A 19,937-nucleotide genomic window follows, 5' to 3' on the forward strand; every position below is an offset into this window, starting at 1 on the left:
AAACCAGTGGCAAAAACATTTCTTAATGTTAGTAGTCAAATCAAAGCTGTCTGAAAACAAGCTGTTTGGTACATTTGTATTTTAATCGGATGCAGAAATCAACATGCTGCTTTATATTGGTTGGTGGTCGAGTAAATGTTAGCAGAGGCTAATGAAAATCAATGAAGATTTGATATAGACTTCTCGGTTCAGTTTCAATTTCTCTGTCTCCAAAACTGAAATCATTTACATCAAACAAGGAACCTACACTGGAGCCAATGAACGTAAATTGACTCCATTAAAAGATACTTGAGGAATAGCATATTTCACAGATACAGTTCCAACAGTACAATCTGGTATATTTTAACTGAATATTTAGACTAGCTCAAGACAAAATTTAAATTATGTCTATTTCATTGCGCCGTTTCTAATGAAAATGTAGTAAATATCCAATAAAATAATAAAAAAATGATTTTACACTTATGTTATATGCTTTTTGTTTAATTTTTTTTGCTTTATTTGCTTTATGTTTAATTTTTTTTTTTTTTATTTACCATACCAATTTTTACGGTCTTTTTTTTTTTTGGGAACAATGTAAATGTCTGTACTGTCACTTTTGATCAATTTAAAGCATCCTTGCATCATTATTATTATTTTTGTAATCTGAATGGTAGTAAATGTCCTTCAGCATTGCCAGGATTCATGTAGTGTTTTACTCTTCTAAACTGTAAAAAACAACGGATCTTCGGAGCCTCATCTTCATGACACAAATCTTGCCTTTATATCCATTTATCAGAGCAATACAAAGCTGGAAGCTAATCAGTTCATATAACTTAGCTCTGTAACCTGTAGATTGCTCACTGAAAGAAATCCAGTTCTTTCATATTAACCAGTACTGATATTATAGCAGATTCTTTGGGTATACATAGCTGTTCCACTGCTCTAAATTCTTCCACAGTCCAAATGCATTTCTTCTACACAGATGCAATATAGGGTTATGAATACATTCAAAATTAGCACTACGAATGCCCTGCACAATAGCTAAACTCTTGTAGCAATGAAATAGATCTTAAGCACAAAGTTCCTTTTGATTTCGCAAGAATCATTTCTCACCACATGTCAAGGCCTAGTCTTACAACCTTGGCAGAGGCAGAACAGTCTCTTGATTGTCTTTCTGCCAAAAAAACTGCACTACTGACACCACAACTAAACAAAGTTTCACAACTGAACCCTGCATAGCATACTAGGAGTTTCACCATTTTTTCGCCCTTTTGTAGTCACCTCATACCACTGACACAGACAGTGTCTTTTCCCAAAAGCCATAATTATCATAGTGATGGCCTTCAAGATCTTTTTTTAAAGACTGATACCGTATTATCACATCCACCAGCTGGGAAATGGTTAAGATCTATGCTTTCCTGATTTTCTACAGCATAGTTAAGGAAAACAATAAGAGGGAAGGAGGGAGAGTTACAAACAAATAGAAAAAGAGAGTGACAGTGTGGCTATTCACTACCCATTTGGATGGCTGTTCTTTCTCCTGATTCTACAGCTTGGTTTTTATCACCCTATAATCAAAAAAAGAAATAGCAATTTAGCACATAAACACTAACACACAGAGTTGTGTTTCAAGAATATAAATCCAGATGTCTCCAGTCATGCAAACAAGTTTCTTACAAATGCAGAGGGATCCTAGTATTCACCTCAAAGGAATCTACAACAGGACCAGCCAACGAAACCAAGCTCATTGCCAGCAAGAGGAGCAGCCGGTCTGTTTTGCACTGCTGATTATAGGTGGCCGATGTCAGCAAGGATTGCCCGCACAATTGGCTCGATTTGCTTGGCTACTCAAGTTTATCCCATTTGCAAGTTCTCCTTTTCTGCCACTGAAGACAAATGCAAAAACACTGTAGTGATCCATCTAATAATGCCAATAAAGTTCTCATCTAAGACTCGACAGGAACTTTTGTTGGATTTTTTTGAGAGGCTTTGATGGGCTTTCTAAGATGATGACTTGAATGAATTTTGAAATAACTCTACCCTTTATCCTCTAAATAGATTTAGAAAATTTGTGGTTCATCAAAGTTGATAAAGAAGCATGGCAGGTTAATTAAATATGGCTTCGGGGTAGAGCTACCCCTGAAAAATCTTTCCAAGGAAAGTTATCAGAGGTCAGATTTGGGATGAGCGCAGGACCAACTCTTGCAGATCCGAGATTGCTACAAGATCCTGTCCAACTTTAAGCAGGCCCACTCTTCAGATCCTGGAACATGAACTTAATCAGTTCATCAGAAAGATAACATATGAATCATATGATATCCAAAATCAGAAGCAAAACTCATTTCCAAGTTGCAAAACAGTGGATTGTTTGAGTACCAAGTCCATTTCTTTCAAAAAACCTACAGCAAAAACCAGTTGGGAGCAGCTACTTGCAGCTACTTGGGAGCAAAAATACCTGTTCCTTTAACCACAAAAGCAAAAATGGAGATGGAAATAATCCTGCTTCATCAGAGGTCAAACCCTCCAGCAACATGGCTGTACCTGCCTTAAGCAGTGGTCTTCATTCACGTGGGAGGAGGAAACAAATTTACACTCTCCAAATGACTAGCTATCTTCCCACACATGCACCGTCCCTGAGCACAGGTCACATGACCAGCTCTCTGTAAAAAGCTCTGACATAGCCCACACTGAGCATGCTCAGATGAAGCTCTACTGTTCTTCACGAAGAAGGAAGAGCAGAAAAAAACAACACTGCAGCCATTTCATGGAACGGGCTCTAGCTACATTCAATGGGCTCTTTGGTGTGTTTAACACTGTTAAGCATGAATTATTAAGCATCAAACTTTGTTTCCTACAATATAAAAAAACAAAAGGGCAATTCCAAGCCATCTGGTTTGGATTTAAGCAAAACGCATCCTTTAGCTATAGCTGAAACAATGATTTTTTTTTTTTAAATGTAACAAATATCCAGCTGCCTTGAAATTTGAATGTCAACATGAGTAAATGAGAAATCATTCAAATGCACAGTATCTGGAAATCATTAATTATTATCATTTGTAAATAAAACCACTAAAAAATAATCAGTTAAGTTAGATATATGGTTTCAAGCAGGGAAAATTAGGTTGAGAACATTTACTAATGTTGTTACCTTTGATCTCCCTAAAGCAAGTAGCTTGAGTATATCTACAAAATCTAAATATCTGCTTGTTTTGCATGAATATGCGGCACAGTTTCGTCTGCTACAGAGGTATGCATCACTCATATGCCGCTTTTCCCCTATCCGGCTGAACGCTTTTCTTTGCTTAACCGTTCCATTCCATGACGATCTGGGTCAGTCAACACAGATACGGTTTAATTTTCTACTGTAGTGCTGATTCTTTGGAATGTATGAATGCGTCAGTCATTGCCTTGGTAAAGCATGTGTATTGTAAACAGCGATATGAACGATAATCAGATATTTCTGTTTTTGGGTCTCCTTTTTTTCATTAAGGAACAGAAAAAGAACAACTCAATGTGAAAAATAAAATAAACAGAATAAGCTCAATAAGCGCAAATGTTTCCTCCATCCATATAACTGTCTCAGACATTTTTTTTTTATTGATCGTAGCATGTTTACTTCGTTGTTTGATCTTGGAATGCACCGAATGTTCGGCAACCGAAATTATTCAGCCTGAATTTTGGTGTTCGGACAAATAAGTGAAAAGACCTAATAAATTGTACCGAACAATAATGTGACGCGATCAAATAGAGGCGTTTACACTTGGCATTAGATGTTGTCCACATACACATTTAAAAGACAAGTGGCATAACAATCTTAAAGGGTTAGTTCACCCAAAAATGTAAATGATGTCATTAAATGACGCACCCTCATGTCGTTCCAAACCCGTAAGACCTCCATTCTTCTTCGTAACACAGTTTAAGATATTTTAGATTTAGTCCAAGAGCTTTCTGTCCCTCCATTGAAAATGTATGTATGGTATACGGTCCATGTCCAGAAAGGTAAGAAAAACATTATCAAAGTAGTCCATGTGACATCAGAGGGTCAGTTAGAATTTGCAGAAGCATCAAAAATACATTTTGGTCCAAAATAACAAAAACAACGACTTTATTCAGCATTGTCTTCTCTTCCGGGTCTGTTGTGAGAGAGTTCAAAACAAAGCAGTTTGTGATATCCGGTTCGCGAACGAATCATTCGATGTAGCCGGATCTTTTTGAACCAGTTCACCAAATCGAACTTAATCGTTTTAAATGGTTCGTGTCTCCAAAACGCATTAATCCACAAATTACTTAAGCTGTTAACTTTTTTAAAAACAAACCAATATCCCGGAGTAATTCATTTACTCAAACAGTACACTGATTGAACTGCTGTGAAGAAGGAACTGAAGATGAACACTGAGCCGAGCCAGATAACGAACAAAAGATTGACTCGTTCTCGAGTCAAGAACCGGTCGCATCGGTTTTTTCGGATCACCAGTAGTGATGGGATGTTCGGTTCTTTTCAGCGAATTGGTTCTTTCGGAAAGGTCGATTCAATAAACCGGTTGAAGAAAACGGTTCACCAGTTCTTTTGCGCTCGACGTAATGATGTCATTGGCGATGATTGCACTTCATTCAAACCTTCAGTTTACCCACGCTCATTAGCACAGAGATCAGTTCAGAATCAATCACCAAAAGAACCAGTTCGGTTCAGACGCTCTGTGTGTCGGTCTGCTTCACGCTGAATCATGCATGCATGCGCAGTATTATCAGCTGCTCCGACAGAAACGGTTCTAGGTTCAGTGTACTGGTGATCCGAAAACTGATGCAGTTCTCTCTTCACAGCAGTTCATTCAGTGTACTGTTTGAGTAAATGAATTACTCCGGGATATTGGTTTGTTTTAACTCAGAGGGAGTGTCAGCCACATTAGAAAAGTTAACAGCTCAAGTAATTTGTGAATTAATGCTTATTGGAGACGCGAACCGTTTCAAACAATTTGATTTGGTGAACTGGTTCAAGAAGAACTGGTTAAATCGAATGAATCGTTCGCAAACCGGACATCACTACACTGCAGTGCTGTGAACACCCCTGTGAACCGCTAATGAGACTCCTACACTTCTCTTTGATTTGTAAAATGTCCAATGCTGAAAATGCATTTCAAAAGAAAACCCACTTCAGGTTGACTTTGCACCAGCCATTCTCTGCAGACTTATTAAAATATTAGACAGATTCGATCGGTTATGCAGAAAGAAAAGTCAGTTGATGTTAAGTGTAAACGCACCATGTTCTGATTAACTGATGCTTCAAACTCCTTGATCGGATCACGGTGATCGCATGTTAATGTCAAGTGTAAACATTTAAAATTGTCAGAGAAACATGCAAAAATAATTACAAGCACTGACAGCGAGAGACACCTAGCACTGCATTGCATGTCTTCGATGAAAAGAGGAAGGAGTGGTTGTTGCTGGTTACTGTATGATGAAGGAAATCGCGAAATGCCTTTTATACAATTAAATAAACTGCAGAACGTAGTGCGTCCTAATACACAAACGAATGTCACATATTCAAATAGCGCTGTTTTAGCTTGCGGCAGCATGGTTTAAAGTCTACAGTGCAAGAAAATCTGAAATAGTGTTACTCGTCAGTTGCTTAGTAACATTTTTATTTATTGAATTCTATGAAGGCATGTGACAATGTGATACGTGCAAATTCGTAATGAGAATCATTTATAAATCTACTGTTGTCAACAAAAATAAACACTTTTTGTAGGTCTTCCTGCGAGTTTCTGCCAAAATAAAAGCTGAGAAAAAGCAAGAACTCCATCAACATTAATAAATGTTCTTATTGTAATTTTACTGTTGTTCTGTAAAATAAAATAAAAGACAATTAATAAGGATAATAATTACAACAGCTTAATTAATACATTTATTATAACATTCACAAATAGTGTTCAGAATGGGATCTGTAATATTTTCTGATGTTTTATAATAAGTCTCTTCTGGCTCAGCACAGCTGCCTAACCGTGCCGAGAACGGTTTGTAATCGTGCCGCACCATACTAGGCTCATGTGGAAATAGCCAGACAGTGGAACAGTGGCTATAGTGTTTTCAGCATCTGCCATCTCACTATCTGAAGAAACTTCACATGAACATCATCTCTAGAGCTTCTTTGAGAGCATTTCACTCTTGAATTTGATAAAAACTATTGTGACATACACAGAGAAAATCAAATGTCTTCACTACAACCCACCAAAATAAAAGCTTGGTTTAACTTGAAGAAATTCTGGCAGAAATATGTTACTATTATCCAGTAGAATGTACTTCTTAAAATAATAACAGTTTATTGAAATATCACACCACATTTAGGGCTGTCACCATTATGAAATTTGGCTGATGATTAATAGTCTAAAAATATACTAACCATTATTGTGATTAATTGTCTGCTTTAGGGCTTTGGCAATTATGATGATTATGCCAATTTTCATGATTGTCAGTTTTTTTTATAGCTTTCATTATATAATTGCGACTAATTTAAGGGTTAGGTAAATAATTTAGGGATGGGCGTTTTCCACAAATATCACATTCGAATATTTGAGCTCACAAAAAATGAATATTCGAATATTCGTTTATTTAAATTAAGTTTAAGGAGTCAGACGTTATTTTTCAGCAACATTTGTTTTCGTCATTTTGAACAAGCTTACAATAAGCTTGAACATTACACATCGTGTTTTGTAGCTGAAAACCTTTAACAATGCGTGCAAACAAACAAAAGTACAGATTAAAAGCAAAAAAAAAAAAAAAAAGTGAACAAAGAAAAAACGTAAAGCAGCCTGCAGCAATTAGGCTATTGTACAGAATGTAGCTTACACTTAACTTTTAAACTGTCAGCAAATCTTTTTTGCTTTTTTTTCTATTGTTTCAAATGTTCTTGTTAAGAAATATGGGCATATAAACATGATTGGGGGAAAGTCGGCTCCTGTCTGTTAACAGTAAGGCCGGCCGCGGAGAAAACGCGCTCTGATGGCACAGACGTTGGCGGGACTCACAAATAACGGTGTGCTAAGCGAATATGTTTTGTGAAGCGCTTCGTGTTTTCGTTTCACCACTGAATGGGATCCTCATCTGGAGGAATACATGGCTCCAGCAAGAACTGTTCCCACTCGTCTCGGCTGGATTCTGTGTAATCATCGCTGGAGAACTGGCTCAGCCTTTTCTGATGAGTGGGCATTGCATCTTCTTCATCGTGGCGACTGCATCCGCACCACTGGCATCAAGGAAATATTCTTTTTTTTCTTACTTCTCTCATGTTTTCATCGAGAAACCTGAGATGTTTGTGCCGAGGGTCTAGGGCAGACGCGAGAAGAGGAGTTTTCACTGCATTCTCCAAGTTAGCTGTGTTTATTCGTTGCTTGAGAGATGCTGCAACAATGTTCTTGGATCACTTTCTGTGATTCTCCATGGCATATTTGAAGTACTGTAGAAGACCGCAGTTCTTTTAGGGGGCGTTCACATATCGCGTCTTTTGCATGCTCAAGTTCGTTATTTCCAATGTAGGCGCGCGGTATGCGCGCTCATAATGGAAGCGATGCGGTCGCGATGCGCACGCGGTGCGACACGGTCCCGTTTATTCCAGGCGCGTCCGCACAGCATCGAGTTAAAAACATCTCAACTTTCAGAATGCCACAAGCGCACCGCGGGTCATGTGACAAGAACTAAACATTCAGCTTCATCATTTCCTGTAACAACGTTGAAAGCTCAGCCAAGATGAAGGAACAGCTGATCATAGCTGTATATGGATTGCCATTTTGAAATAAATTTAGTAGCAGAGCTACTGAAAGCGATTTTTTTTGTGCTGAAAATCCATTTATCCTTTGCTGAAATTTCCGCGTCTTCATGGAGAGAACGCGTCGCCTCAGGAGCGCTTCTGCCCGAGCGCTTTGGAAAGAAGGAGAAAGCGGCGCGCATAGCCTTTTCCATGCCTTATTAGGCGCGATATGTGAATGGCCCCTTAATCATTCATTAATTATGTTTTGCTTGCATACACCTTCAAATATGCCGTGGAGAATCACAGTAAGTGACCAAATTACGTTTTATTTGGAACTTTTTGTGGTGGAACAGCTTGTGATTGCCACATGGATGATTCCTGGCACAGCAAGATAACAGTGCTGGTAGTCAAACTTACTAGTTGGCACCAAACATACTAACATAGCAAATTCTATTCAGGCCAAAGAGTTCAATTTCGGTCTCACGCCATCACTTAAACTATAGCAAGGCTTCTATCAATCTAGACATGACTGAACATTAGCCTTTTCAAGAAGTGGCTGAAAAAAAGTAATTATGAACAAACTTTGAACAACCAATATAAACCAAAGACATATGTCCTCTTTGTAACTTTCTCTGAAAACTCCCCTTCATTTTTGATTGCTAATTTAGAAGGATGGCCTGATTTAACTAGAGTCAGGGTTTTGCATTTAGATTCATCAAATTTTCACCCTCATTACATTGGACGTGCCCCATGTTTGGACTACAAAATGTTGGAAAAAAACTGGCGAGCACACCTATACAGCTGATTTGTGACAACTAGCAAACTGCATTTACTCACTGCATGATAGAACCTATAAAATGACGTTAATATGCCCTAAAATTCAAGATATTGGGGAAAACACACCTGTATGAGTTTTTGTCTCATATTTATATCATATGATATAGTAAAGCAATATCACACGAGCAATGAGTGCAGTGTCACATAAATGCTGTTTTTGACCCAAATAGCACAAGTGCACATGTAATATTTTACACAACAGTTCAATAAATAATAAATTAATATTGGGTTATATTTTAGACATAATATTGTCTGTTTTTGCTCAGTTTTGCCAACACAAATATTACCTATTATTACCCAGCAGCACTGTTGTGCGTCTTGAAGCAACACACAATTTCAGAATGGATTCATATTTTAAATGAATGGGGTGAACCGGTGATTCAATGGCCCATTCATTCCTGAATGAATCAGTCATTTGAATGAATGAATGACATTTACTGCCACCTACTCTCAGTTTTAGTTTCGGGTATTTGACATACAATAATGTGTGTGTATGTGTCTGTACAAGCGCAAGAAGATGCAAAAGAGAACTCAACTGAACTTTATTCGTGCAAGAAAAAAATAAGGTTTTTTGTAAACGTTTTATGTTAAGACATTCAAAGCACATATTTTTCAGGCTACTATGATTTATATATTCAATTTATTAAAAATAAAATAAAATGTTTGTCTCTTTTTTTTTGGGGCATAAGTATATGACTGTACACAATATGTCTGTACACAATACATTTAATCACACAATTACAGAACATTACAACAACCTCAAAGTGATTTTTCTTCTCTTAATTAAAAACATCAAATGCAAGAACACTCTAAGGAGAGACCATCAACTGTCCCTTCAGCATGATGTCTCCTATGAAACAGTCCTCCAACAAAGGCTTGCATTAAAGACCATGCGGTCATGTACCTTGATGTATTTGTTTCTCATACAAGAGACACTTGAAACTGCTGAAACGACCCAATCACAGGGCTCCACCTGTCGGGGAACAAGTGCAAGTTCTCTCCAATGGAAAAACATGGTAGTGTGTTTGATTTCCCCATATATCCAGATAGAACTCCATATAGTGAACAGACATGGCTGTCAGTAATAAATCTACATTGTTATTGTTTTATAAGTGTTTATATGTTAATACTGAAATTGCTGTAGGTAATAAACCTGCAATGCATTCAGTTTTATCCAATATACTAAATACCAGAGTCGTGCAAAAAGACTAAAACATTCCTAATTACCTTTTCTTATGAATATTATTTAACAGTGGCCCCGTCACAAAATATTAAAGGAATGTATAACGTTGCAGAATTGTATGTGGACTTTCAATGATTGAAAAAAAAACATTAGGATCAAGATCGTCAAGATTATTACAGAAATTCAAAATTTTGTCTAGAGACATAACAACTCTCCAAACAGCAAACACGTATCTAAAACACTTTTACACGAAACCAATGTAAAATTCATTTTAACCACACAACACTAATGCTGACAAGTGCTTTAGCACCAAGTAGCTCTTAGCTGCAGCTTCCTGCATGAAAGACGCTACAAACTACTGATTTTACTCAAATATTCCTAAACACAAGGGAAAGGCCACTGGGTGCTTGGCTAAGGTAAGAAGGGAAGCGTTTGTGCATGAGGTACAATAATATAACAATATGCACTGCCGCTGTATTTAAAATATCAACACCGAGCATCTGAAGCCGGATAGTGCCCTGGAACCAGCATAACAACAATCACCTTGCCGTGTACAAAGAGCACAGGCGAACTGTATTCAGGTTTCCAGGCAACAGCAACCGCTCCGCAAAAAGGGGAGGCCGACCCATTATTTACCTTCACAAAAAAGCTTCACCAGCACTCACTCCGAGAAAAGCACTGTTTTCACATTGTAACAGACCGTCAGGCGGGCTCTTTGAAAGACCCGTGAGGAAACCTGTTCGAGCCGCTCAAACCTTCAACCAGCCGCTCAGTATGCCTCAAACGGTCTGTCAACCAGTCGTTGAGTCAAACTGACCAAACCCGCACGACTACACAGATAAACAACGGTTAAACGTAGAATCGTTGTTCTGCTCTTACCTCAGTTTTCATTGAAGCCATGGCTCCTCACCCGAGGCCCCTCCCCCTTATGCTTACGTCACTGATCCACTTTCTTTCTATGGGATTTAAATCCTGCCATGATTCAAAACTGAAGATAAAGTTCTGAAAGGTTGAAACTAAGTGTTCTTACCAATTTTACCAAAAAAGGTTTTGCAAGATCGAAAAATAAGATTTGCAAGCTTGCAAAATGTAAAAAAAATAAAAATATCTCTGCAAACATTATGCCATGATTCAAAACTGAAAATACAGTTCTGAAAGGTTGAAACTAAGTGTTCTTACCAATCTTACCAAAAAAGTTTTGCAAGATCGAAAAATAAGATTTGCAAGCTTGCAAAATGTAAAAAAATAAAAATATCTCTGCAAACATTATGTTGTTTTTGAGATTTCCTTCTTCAGAACTGCAACATTTTTTTTACGATGTTGCACAAAGAATTTTTCAGAGTTTCAAATTTGTAAGCGTTCTCTCACTGTATTAGATTTTTTTCCAGGTTTGAAACCTTGTAAATGGTGATCTGAAAACTGGTGTGCGAATTTGTGAATTTTTTTTGAAACTCTGAAAACAGAGCTTTGCAGGCTTGCAAAGTGGTAAAAAAAATTTAATCTCTTCAAACATAATTTTGTTTTTGAGTTTTCCTTTTTCAGAAGTGCAACACTCTTTTTAATGGTGTTGTGCAATCATTTTTTCAGAGTTTCGAATTTGTCACTGTTCTCCCAGTGTATAGTTTGCTTTCAAGATTTGAAACCTTGTAAATAGTGATCTGAAAACTGGTGTGCGAATAGGTGAAAAAAAGTTTTGAAACTTTGCGGAGATACGCCTACACAGTTGCGAGCTTGCGACTCGCAGCTCTGCTCTGAAACTCTGAAACTCAGACTGAGCGAAAATGAAGCTTCGCAACCTCGCAACTAAAATAAAAAGCCTGGAGGGAGCGCCTTCTGCTCTTGGCCAATGCTTTGCTGTCTGCTGACGTACAGTCCAATCACAAGTCGTATTTACTGGAAAGGTGGGATTGACCGACTGCTCCGCCAATGACAAAAGCGCACAGGATACGCAAACAGAAGATGCACAGTTTTCTTGCCACAAGGCGGTCCCGTCTAGGATGGCGTGCGGTGCGGTTCTAAAATAAGGTTACCGACTTGTCGCTGGAATTCAACATACAATTGCCAGTAGCCACTGAGTTCACCACTGATAGCCGGAGGTGCATCAGTATACACACTCACCTCACTTTCCTCAGCTGGCGACTCACTTTCCTCAAGCAGCGAACGACTCACTTTCCTCAGCTGGCGACTCACTTTCCTTATGCAGTGGACCACTGACTCTCTCTTCATGTAGAGACCGAATATTACAATTAAAGTGACTTCTATAGTGCATCCAAAAGAATATTTAGATATTATATTTAAATATTCAGAAAGGTGTACAGTGTATTTTTTATAAATAATTGCCTATTACAAATTTATGAATGCATGGTTAACTTTTTTCTGCAATCACTATAGGCTATGTGTATTGAGACATTTTAAAATCTATATTTTGTAAAAATAATAAAAAAATAAACCTGAATCATAATCTAAACATCTGTATTTTCATACATTATATAAATAGTATATATATAAAATATAAGTATATAACATAAATTATAATAAGTAGGCTAATAAATATCTAATGTTTAAAACATATGATAAACTATTTGTTCTCCACCACATCACTAAAATTGATACTGTGTGTGTGTGAAAGAGAGGATATTCTGTAGACCTTCGTTTGGGTAAATCTTTACTGGACTGAAGGAGAAAGCAACGCGTTTTTAGGCGCGACATGTGAACGTCCCTTAACACGGTGTTTCTTGAAATAATCAGATTTTCAACGAATCAAAAACCCAACAAAAACATGTCCTAAGAGTCCAAAAGCATTTTCTGCGCAATGAAGCTTGTTAGAATTAATAAATACAGTTAGAATGTCCTTATAATTTAAGCCATGAAATTTTTTTTTTACGTTTTCTTGAGTATCAGCACATCTGCGCGAGCACAAATGTGCTATTATTTTTGTAGCTACAACAGTGCATAGTAAGGGGCCATTCACATATCACGTCTTTTGCGAGCTCAAGCTAATTATTTCCAATGTAGGCGCGCGGTATGCACGCTCATAAAGGAAGCGACTCTCAACTTTTCAAAGAGCCGCAACCGCACAGCTTCATCCTTTCCCGTAACAACGTTGAAAGCTCAGCCAAGATGAAGAAATTTTGAAATAAATTTAGTAGCAGAGCTACTGCAAGTGATTTTTAGTGCTGCAAATTTATTTATCCTTTGCTGAAATTTCCGTGTCTTCATGGAGAGAGCGGGTCAAGGTTGCTTAGCAACAGCAGACTTCTTAGGAGCGCAACTGCCCGAGTGCTTTGGAAAGAAGGAGAAAGCAACGCGTTTTTAGGTGCGACATGTGAACGTCCCTTAACACGGTGTTTTGTTTCTTGAAATAATCAGATTTTCAACGAATCAAGTGAGCCAGTGATTCAACAGTCCATTCAAATGGACTCTCTTGTTTCCTTTCTAATAGAATCAGCCGTTTTGAAAGAAAAGTTTGATTTGAACGATTCAATAAATACTTAAACCATGGTTTTGCTGTCACCTACTGGCGGTTTTATTGTCATTATTATTTATCCATGACAGGCTTAAACCAGACAAGGTGCCAGCACTAGCCTACTACCAGCACAATAAAAAAACACATTTAGCTAATTATTTACCAAAATTCATCAATTTCAGGCCCCAGAAGGAAAAAAGCTTATAAATAACAGTTCATTTAATAAGGCACATTTTTCAATAAAACCTTTTTAAAAATTATGATTTTGTAATTTGTAATCATTATGTGAAATTAGCTACAGGACCAACCCCCCGCCCCCCGAAAAAGAAACTGAGTTGAGGAAAGAGAGTCGTTCGCTGCGTGGTGTATACTGATGCACCTCCGGCCTATCAGTGGTAAACTCAGTGGTTAATGGCAATTGTATGGTGAATTCCAGCGACAAGTCGGTAACCTTTTTTTAAATTTTAGGACCGTTTATTTTGAGTATCCTGTGCGCTTTTGTCATTGGTGGAGCAGTCGGTCAATCCCACCTTTCCAGTAAATACGACTTGTGATTGGACTGTACGTCAGCAGACAGCAAAGCATTGGCCAAGAGCAGAAGGCCCTCCCTCCAGGCTGTTTTTTAGTTGCAAGGTTGCGAAGCTTCATTTTCGCTCAGTCTGTGTTTCAGAGTTTCAGAGCAGAGCTGCGTGACAACGCTGCCACAAATCACGTGAGTCGCAAGCTCGCAACTGTGTAGGCGTATCTCCGCAAAGTGGGTTTTGTAAACTCAGCTCTGAAAAAATTGTCTGCAATAGGAGTGCAAATGTAATGTAATGTAATAAGTTTCACCCTTTCGAACCTCAGTTTTCATAGTTTCAAAAAAAAATTCACAAATTCGCACACCAGTTTTCAGATCACCATTTACAAGGTTTCAAACCTGGAAAACAATCTAATACAGTGGGAGAACACTGACAAATTTGAAACTCTGAAAAATTCTTTGCGCAACATTGTAAAAAAAAATGTTGCAGTTTTGAAGAAGGAAATCTCAAAAACAACGTGTGCAGAGATATTTTTCTTTTTTTTACATTTTGCAAGCTTGCAAATCTTATTTTTCGATCTTGCAAAACTTTTTTTTGTAAGATTAGTTAGTTTCTTAGTTTCAACTTAGTTTATTAGTTTCAACCTTTCAGAACTTTATTTTCAGTTTTGAATCATGGCAGGATTTAAATCCCATATCTTTCAGCTGTGTGGAGTAGTGATGTCCAACTCATTTCTGAGAATCGGTTCTTTCAAACGATTTCAAAGACCCGGATCAAATACTTCAAAGTCTTTTTTTGTTGTACGCCATCTACGTGCAGCAGCAAGCTTTTAGGTATTTTGGAGTGGTCCTCATTCGATTTGCTTTGGTCAGAATTCAGTTAAGAGATTCAGAAATCCAGTATCACCTAAAAAGAATATTAAGTTTTAAACATTAACATGTTTTTGTAAACTAGCTATCCAGTCGTGAAAAGACTCTCGAATCCGAATGCCCTCCGAAAAGCTTTCGAATCCGATCGCTCAAACCACTTCAGGTGGTGTGGGACCCATACCAGACGAAACTGGACAGGTGTAAATGCATCTAAGTGTTGAAATAGGCTGTAAATTTGACTCCTCTCGAAATGTAAAAATAAAAAAAAATAAACGTGTTAGAGCGTGTTATAGGCTATGTTATAGCCAAAGCCAGTTATTCTGAACAGTAGCATGTTTAGGCACCACGCAATGCGGAACCGAGGGGAGCCCCACGGGACCACTGAAATTAATAAGTCGCAGATGCTCAACACACAATCATTTATATGCCGCTCCCTCTCTTATTGCTGTCTTTGTTCTTTAACTTAGCAATGAAATGCATAGCCTATCTGTTGTTTTCGTTGTCCTGAACTTCGTTAAATTTTCGAAAAGCGCGGGAATTTAAGATCGAATTTATATCCGTTTTGGAGTGACACATTTATGTGGCCAAGTGTAAATGGAACAGTTTTAACAAACCAGATAACTAACCGATCAGAGAAATCGCATGAAGGGACCAGGTGTAAAGAGGCACTTCGAACATCAGTTCACACATCTATTCTCGATTCATTGCGAAACTGACATGTCCGAAACAGAAGGTTTTCTCAATTCAGTGGGTCAGTTAGTTGGATCGATTCAGTCTAAATCGTTAACAAATTGTTCACACCAGTTTTGCCACATAGAACTGGTATATGTATATATATAAATTTTGTACTGCGTCTTATTTCTAACCATAGCCTACCATTTTAAAACCAGTCGAGTTTAAGATGTCTCCCAACCTGGCCGAGCTATAAACTTCTTAAAACCTATCTGACAGCAGCCAACAAGCCCACAAGATTTACTTAGCAGTTGACCACCCATTTAATATTCTCCATGCACATTTATTTGTGGGTTCGTCTCTCTATCTTTCTCTGGCTTTCAGAGTCTACCATCCATGCTGATTACACACCATTGTCCATGTCCTTATGTGGCACTGTGATAATGATGAATTGGGATCAGTTTCTATGGCAACTGGAAAGAAGCAGCAGGCAGTGCTGACACCTTGATCTTTTACCTCCTATTTCCTCGTGTTGCCATCCAGAAAACGGTGTATGAGTGAGTATCATTCAAAACTAGACAATCAATTGCTTTTCTAAATTAGGTTTATTTTGGTCAATTTATTTAGGACTACATCTACATAATGTGATACAACAAATTAGGATTAAAATAGGAAGGTGATTTTTGCCATTGTTTATCATTTAAAATGACACTTTTTTTTCTTCAATTACTCATCAACATATACTAAAGGAAAAGTTCACCCAAAAAGGAAAATTTGCTGATAATGTATTCACCCTCAAGCCCTCCTAGATGTAGATGAGTTTGTTTCTTTGCTGGAACATATTTTGAGAAATTTAGCTTTACATCACCATTGGATCCTCTGAAGTGAATGGGTGCCAATGAGTCCAAACAACTGACAGAAACATAAAAATAATAACCCACGTGAATCCAGTCCATCTGTTAAAACAGTAAAAGCTGTGTGTTTGTAAAAAACAAATCCTTCAATGCTTTTTTTCTTACTTGCTTCCTTTAACCATTGCTTATTATTAATACTTTTGTGGAAATGGTCTTTTTTTGGTGAAATATTTACTTTTAATAGGATCAATTCTGATTTCATACTGATTTGATAAATAAGCAAATACATACTTTCATGCATTTTAATCACTTTTTATGAGAGGGCAAGCACAAGTGATTTTAAAAATGAGATTAAAAATGGCGATTGGGACCTGAGAATTTAAGTGATTTTATTTTCTGTACAAGTTTCATCCAGTCACATCTTAACATAGAACACTGATCGACAATCATGCTCCTTTATTTCAAAACCTGCTGGAAAATCCAGGAAAAGGAAAGTATCAGACAACGATGAAATAAAACATGATAAAGCTGTTGAACCTTTGGTGAAAAAGAAAAGACTGAACATAGCAATTTAAAAAATTATCAACTACATTTTAGTCCATACTGCAATGTCTTGCAATGTTCACCTACAGTGCCTTAATAACTAATATCCCCAATTACTCTTTTGAGAGGCAAATATAGAGCACAGTAAAAGCGATGCAATGTTATCTCAAAGTATTTGTCTTTTAACAATTACGATGCGACCAGGGACACATCAGATTCACATTTAAGGCAAAATGTGGTTTAAAATACAGAATAGGTGTTCAAGTCAGAGGGTTCTGTACTTGATTTCGATTATAAAGATTACATTCAAATAAATCAATTAGAAATGTCTTATTTTTGTTTGAATGTTTTTAACATTTGTGCAGTTTTAACATAGTGCTGCTTGCAGTAAAGAAACAATCAGAAATTTAGCTTCACAGAAGTCACAGTGGCCTCCTGCAATAAAATCAGCAAAGTCGAGAGATCCCTTGATATGAATATGAATGGTTCACTATATATAATCTGTACCTTCTGCAGTTTTACTAGATTATTCAAAAGTACATTTTTTAAATGACTTTAAACATTATATCTGTTATATAATGTTTAACTGTTAGTAAATTACATTGATCCATTTCATGCTACAAATATAAATGCTTTAAATACAATTTTCACAATCAATCACAATCCGATGTCAATTTACCCCAATTTCCTTTACTGAAAAATTTAACAAAATATAAGATAAAGTGATGAAAACAAAAAAAAAAACTTGTAGGCTTTTTCTTAAAGTTTTCAAAAAAAAAAAAAAACCTTCTTAAAGCATTCTGAAGAAAAATATTATGTTGTTATGACAGTTTTTCTGCATTATGGAATAGTTCAGTTCTTTCACTAACTCTTTCTCTTATTCTTACAATAACCTTTGCACAATAATAATAGACAATAATATAGACAGAGAATAAACGCTAGGTTTTATGTCTCTGTTTTTTGTTTTCATCAAAAAGTATACTACAGGCTAGAAATATAATCCTCTTGATGAAAATAAAATGAAGCTTTTTTATTTTGTTCATTCCTTTTGAGTAATATACATATTAGCACATGAATGCATTACCTTTTCATGGTTAAATTTTTATATACTGTATAAAGGATGCAAATGGATTTTCTCTGTCAGCACTTTAAATAGTAGGTAGTGCAAAATAAATTTTAAACAGATACTCAGAGACAGATGGAAAAGCATATAGAATATCCCAGGATTTAGTACTGAAAACATGTCTTCTAAATTTGCTTCATACTAAATGATGTAAAACATTTCTGTTCTGTAGGGCTGTTCTGAATTGCACTTCCTTTGTTGATTGAATCAAGTACTAAACTTAGTATAACACCCAACTAAAAATTGAAGTTTATCATTTAGATTTTGGAGAAGGAATTGAGAAAACACACACACACACACACACACACACACACACACACACACACACACACACACATATATATATATATATATATATATATAAAAAGTGCCTTTTGTGCTTAAAATTTTCCATTTCTTCAACAGTTCAAGGGTCTGGACAAGTGTTTTGGAAAAAAAGTGTTTGCCATATTAAAAGGAGGGTACATAATCCAAATACAGCCGAAGGCCTCACCGGAAATCCATCATAAATCTCTGATCACTGTGGGTTAGTATGAGAAATATCAATGGATAAGACCAAACAAGTCACATACAAAAGACATGTACAGTTCGAATCAGATTTCAAATGATGCACATCAAAAATGTCCAAAATCAAACATATTACGCACAGTCAAAAAAAAAAACACACTCTGAACATCGGTACTTTGAAATACTTAGAAAAAATAATGAATAATGAATAATGATTATTTTGCTTTGTTTTATGTTAAACAAGGTAATTAAAATAGAGTCAGAAGTCTGAAGTGTCATCCTAAAATCTTGACAGCCTGTGAAATAAAATGAACATATAACTAGTTTTCATTAAAAATGATATGTAATATATTGTTCCCTTAACCATTTAAGGTACACTGGCTGCCATTTGGCCAAGTGATGATGACATATTTGCCCAAGATAGCTGACTACACAGGTATTCCAAAGATGTTTCCACACAGTGTCCATTGGGTGATGAGATGGGTTTTAAAAAGTCAAATGAAACCCTACAACATCAACAAGGAAAGGAATATTTTTTCCTTAAGACTTTCAGTCAGGCAGCATTATATTTCTGCATTAAGTCCGATTTTACAGAGCATGTTTTGTGATAAGATTTACCTAAGGCCAGGCTTGGTTGAATGAAAAAGTGTTTTCAGTGTAACTTTCACTTCATAATGTTACAGCTGCTGGTATTCGTTAGTCAAGAACTCTGAGCGTGTCTCATCTTGGGGATGCTCATGAGTGCTACATCTTCTTAGGCACTGAAACATTCTCCCTGTACGGTTTCAAGGTTGTTTTCTTCAGTGTTGAAACGGTAATCTGAAGGGATTAATTTAAAATGAAGGAAACAATCCTTTATGTGTTTAAAACATATTTGGTTCATGGAAAAGAAGGGCCAGGTTTATGGGCTGGCAGCAATGCCTGTACCGTCCAGCAGGGGGCAGAAGATGAATGGCATGATGAAGAAGCGGGACCTCTAATGGGTCTACCTCATGCTACTGTTGAAGCTGGAGTTCGTTGCTACTGCAGCTTTCCTCATAAGTGGGAGGTGGCTCTGAAAAGAATGAAAAAAAAATATTAATAATAAACCTGCATTTAATTTCAGTACACAATCAGTTACATTCACACTGTGACAGGGTAATGTTTACATGGCAAACCTCTTTTATAAAAATACAAGATTCAGATTTGCTGCTACAAAGGTTAGGGTTTCACTGACTAGTTCTGCCACTAATTTATACTTTGGATCAGCATCGAATTAAATTATTTAATATGCACTTACTCTAGATATGGCGACAAGTTACCGCTTGTTGCACAGTCTTAATTATTTGAGGGCTGTAACTTTAACCTTTGCTGAAATGTAACCCCATACATAAACTAAATATTAACAAAAGCCTCCTACCAGAAGTAGTGTCTAAATAAAATGGCAAACCGATTGATTTACAACAACTAGTGATGTTTCCTGTTTGATATTTTACTGTAGATGATGATGTTGACATTTATGCTTGATTGCATTTTATGGGAGAGTACATTATAAGCATAAATGGTTTAAAAGAAAACTGATCTGAATGTGTGTGTCGTTGAGTTACTTGCATGTAAGTGTTTTAATATTTAAACATACAATATAGACAGAATGACAGAACGG

The 19,937-nt window shown here is 36.8% G+C and overlaps 2 protein-coding genes across 6 annotated transcripts in view; both read right to left on the bottom strand.

The window, feature by feature from the left end:
- Positions 1 to 10,682, bottom strand: part of LOC132130873 (histone-lysine N-methyltransferase EHMT1-like) — a 33,604-nt gene extending 22,922 nt beyond the window's left edge. For 3 of the 5 annotated variants that reach the window (XM_059542712.1, XM_059542717.1, XM_059542709.1), the window contains exon 1: positions 1,683 to 2,578. In XM_059542712.1, the coding sequence (XP_059398695.1) occupies positions 1,683 to 1,727 (45 nt within the window). In that variant the 5' untranslated portion in view covers positions 1,728 to 2,578. Of the gene's footprint in view, positions 1 to 1,682; positions 2,579 to 10,619 lie in introns of those variants that run through there. The other 2 variants (XM_059542710.1, XM_059542711.1) reach the window with 2 other exon arrangements.
- An 8,136-nt stretch (positions 10,683 to 18,818) lies between these two features.
- The window catches only part of LOC132130528 (arrestin domain-containing protein 1-like), a 30,770-nt gene continuing 29,651 nt past the window's right edge, over positions 18,819 to 19,937 (bottom strand). Inside the window, exon 8 of the mRNA XM_059542250.1 lies at positions 18,819 to 19,349. Within this exon, the coding sequence (XP_059398233.1) occupies positions 19,291 to 19,349 (59 nt within the window). The 3' untranslated portion in view covers positions 18,819 to 19,290. The remainder of the gene's footprint in view (positions 19,350 to 19,937) is intronic.

Source organism: Carassius carassius, chromosome 47 (genome assembly GCF_963082965.1).
Source record: "Carassius carassius chromosome 47, fCarCar2.1, whole genome shotgun sequence".
In the NCBI taxonomy this organism is placed as follows: Eukaryota; Metazoa; Chordata; class Actinopteri; order Cypriniformes; family Cyprinidae; genus Carassius; species Carassius carassius.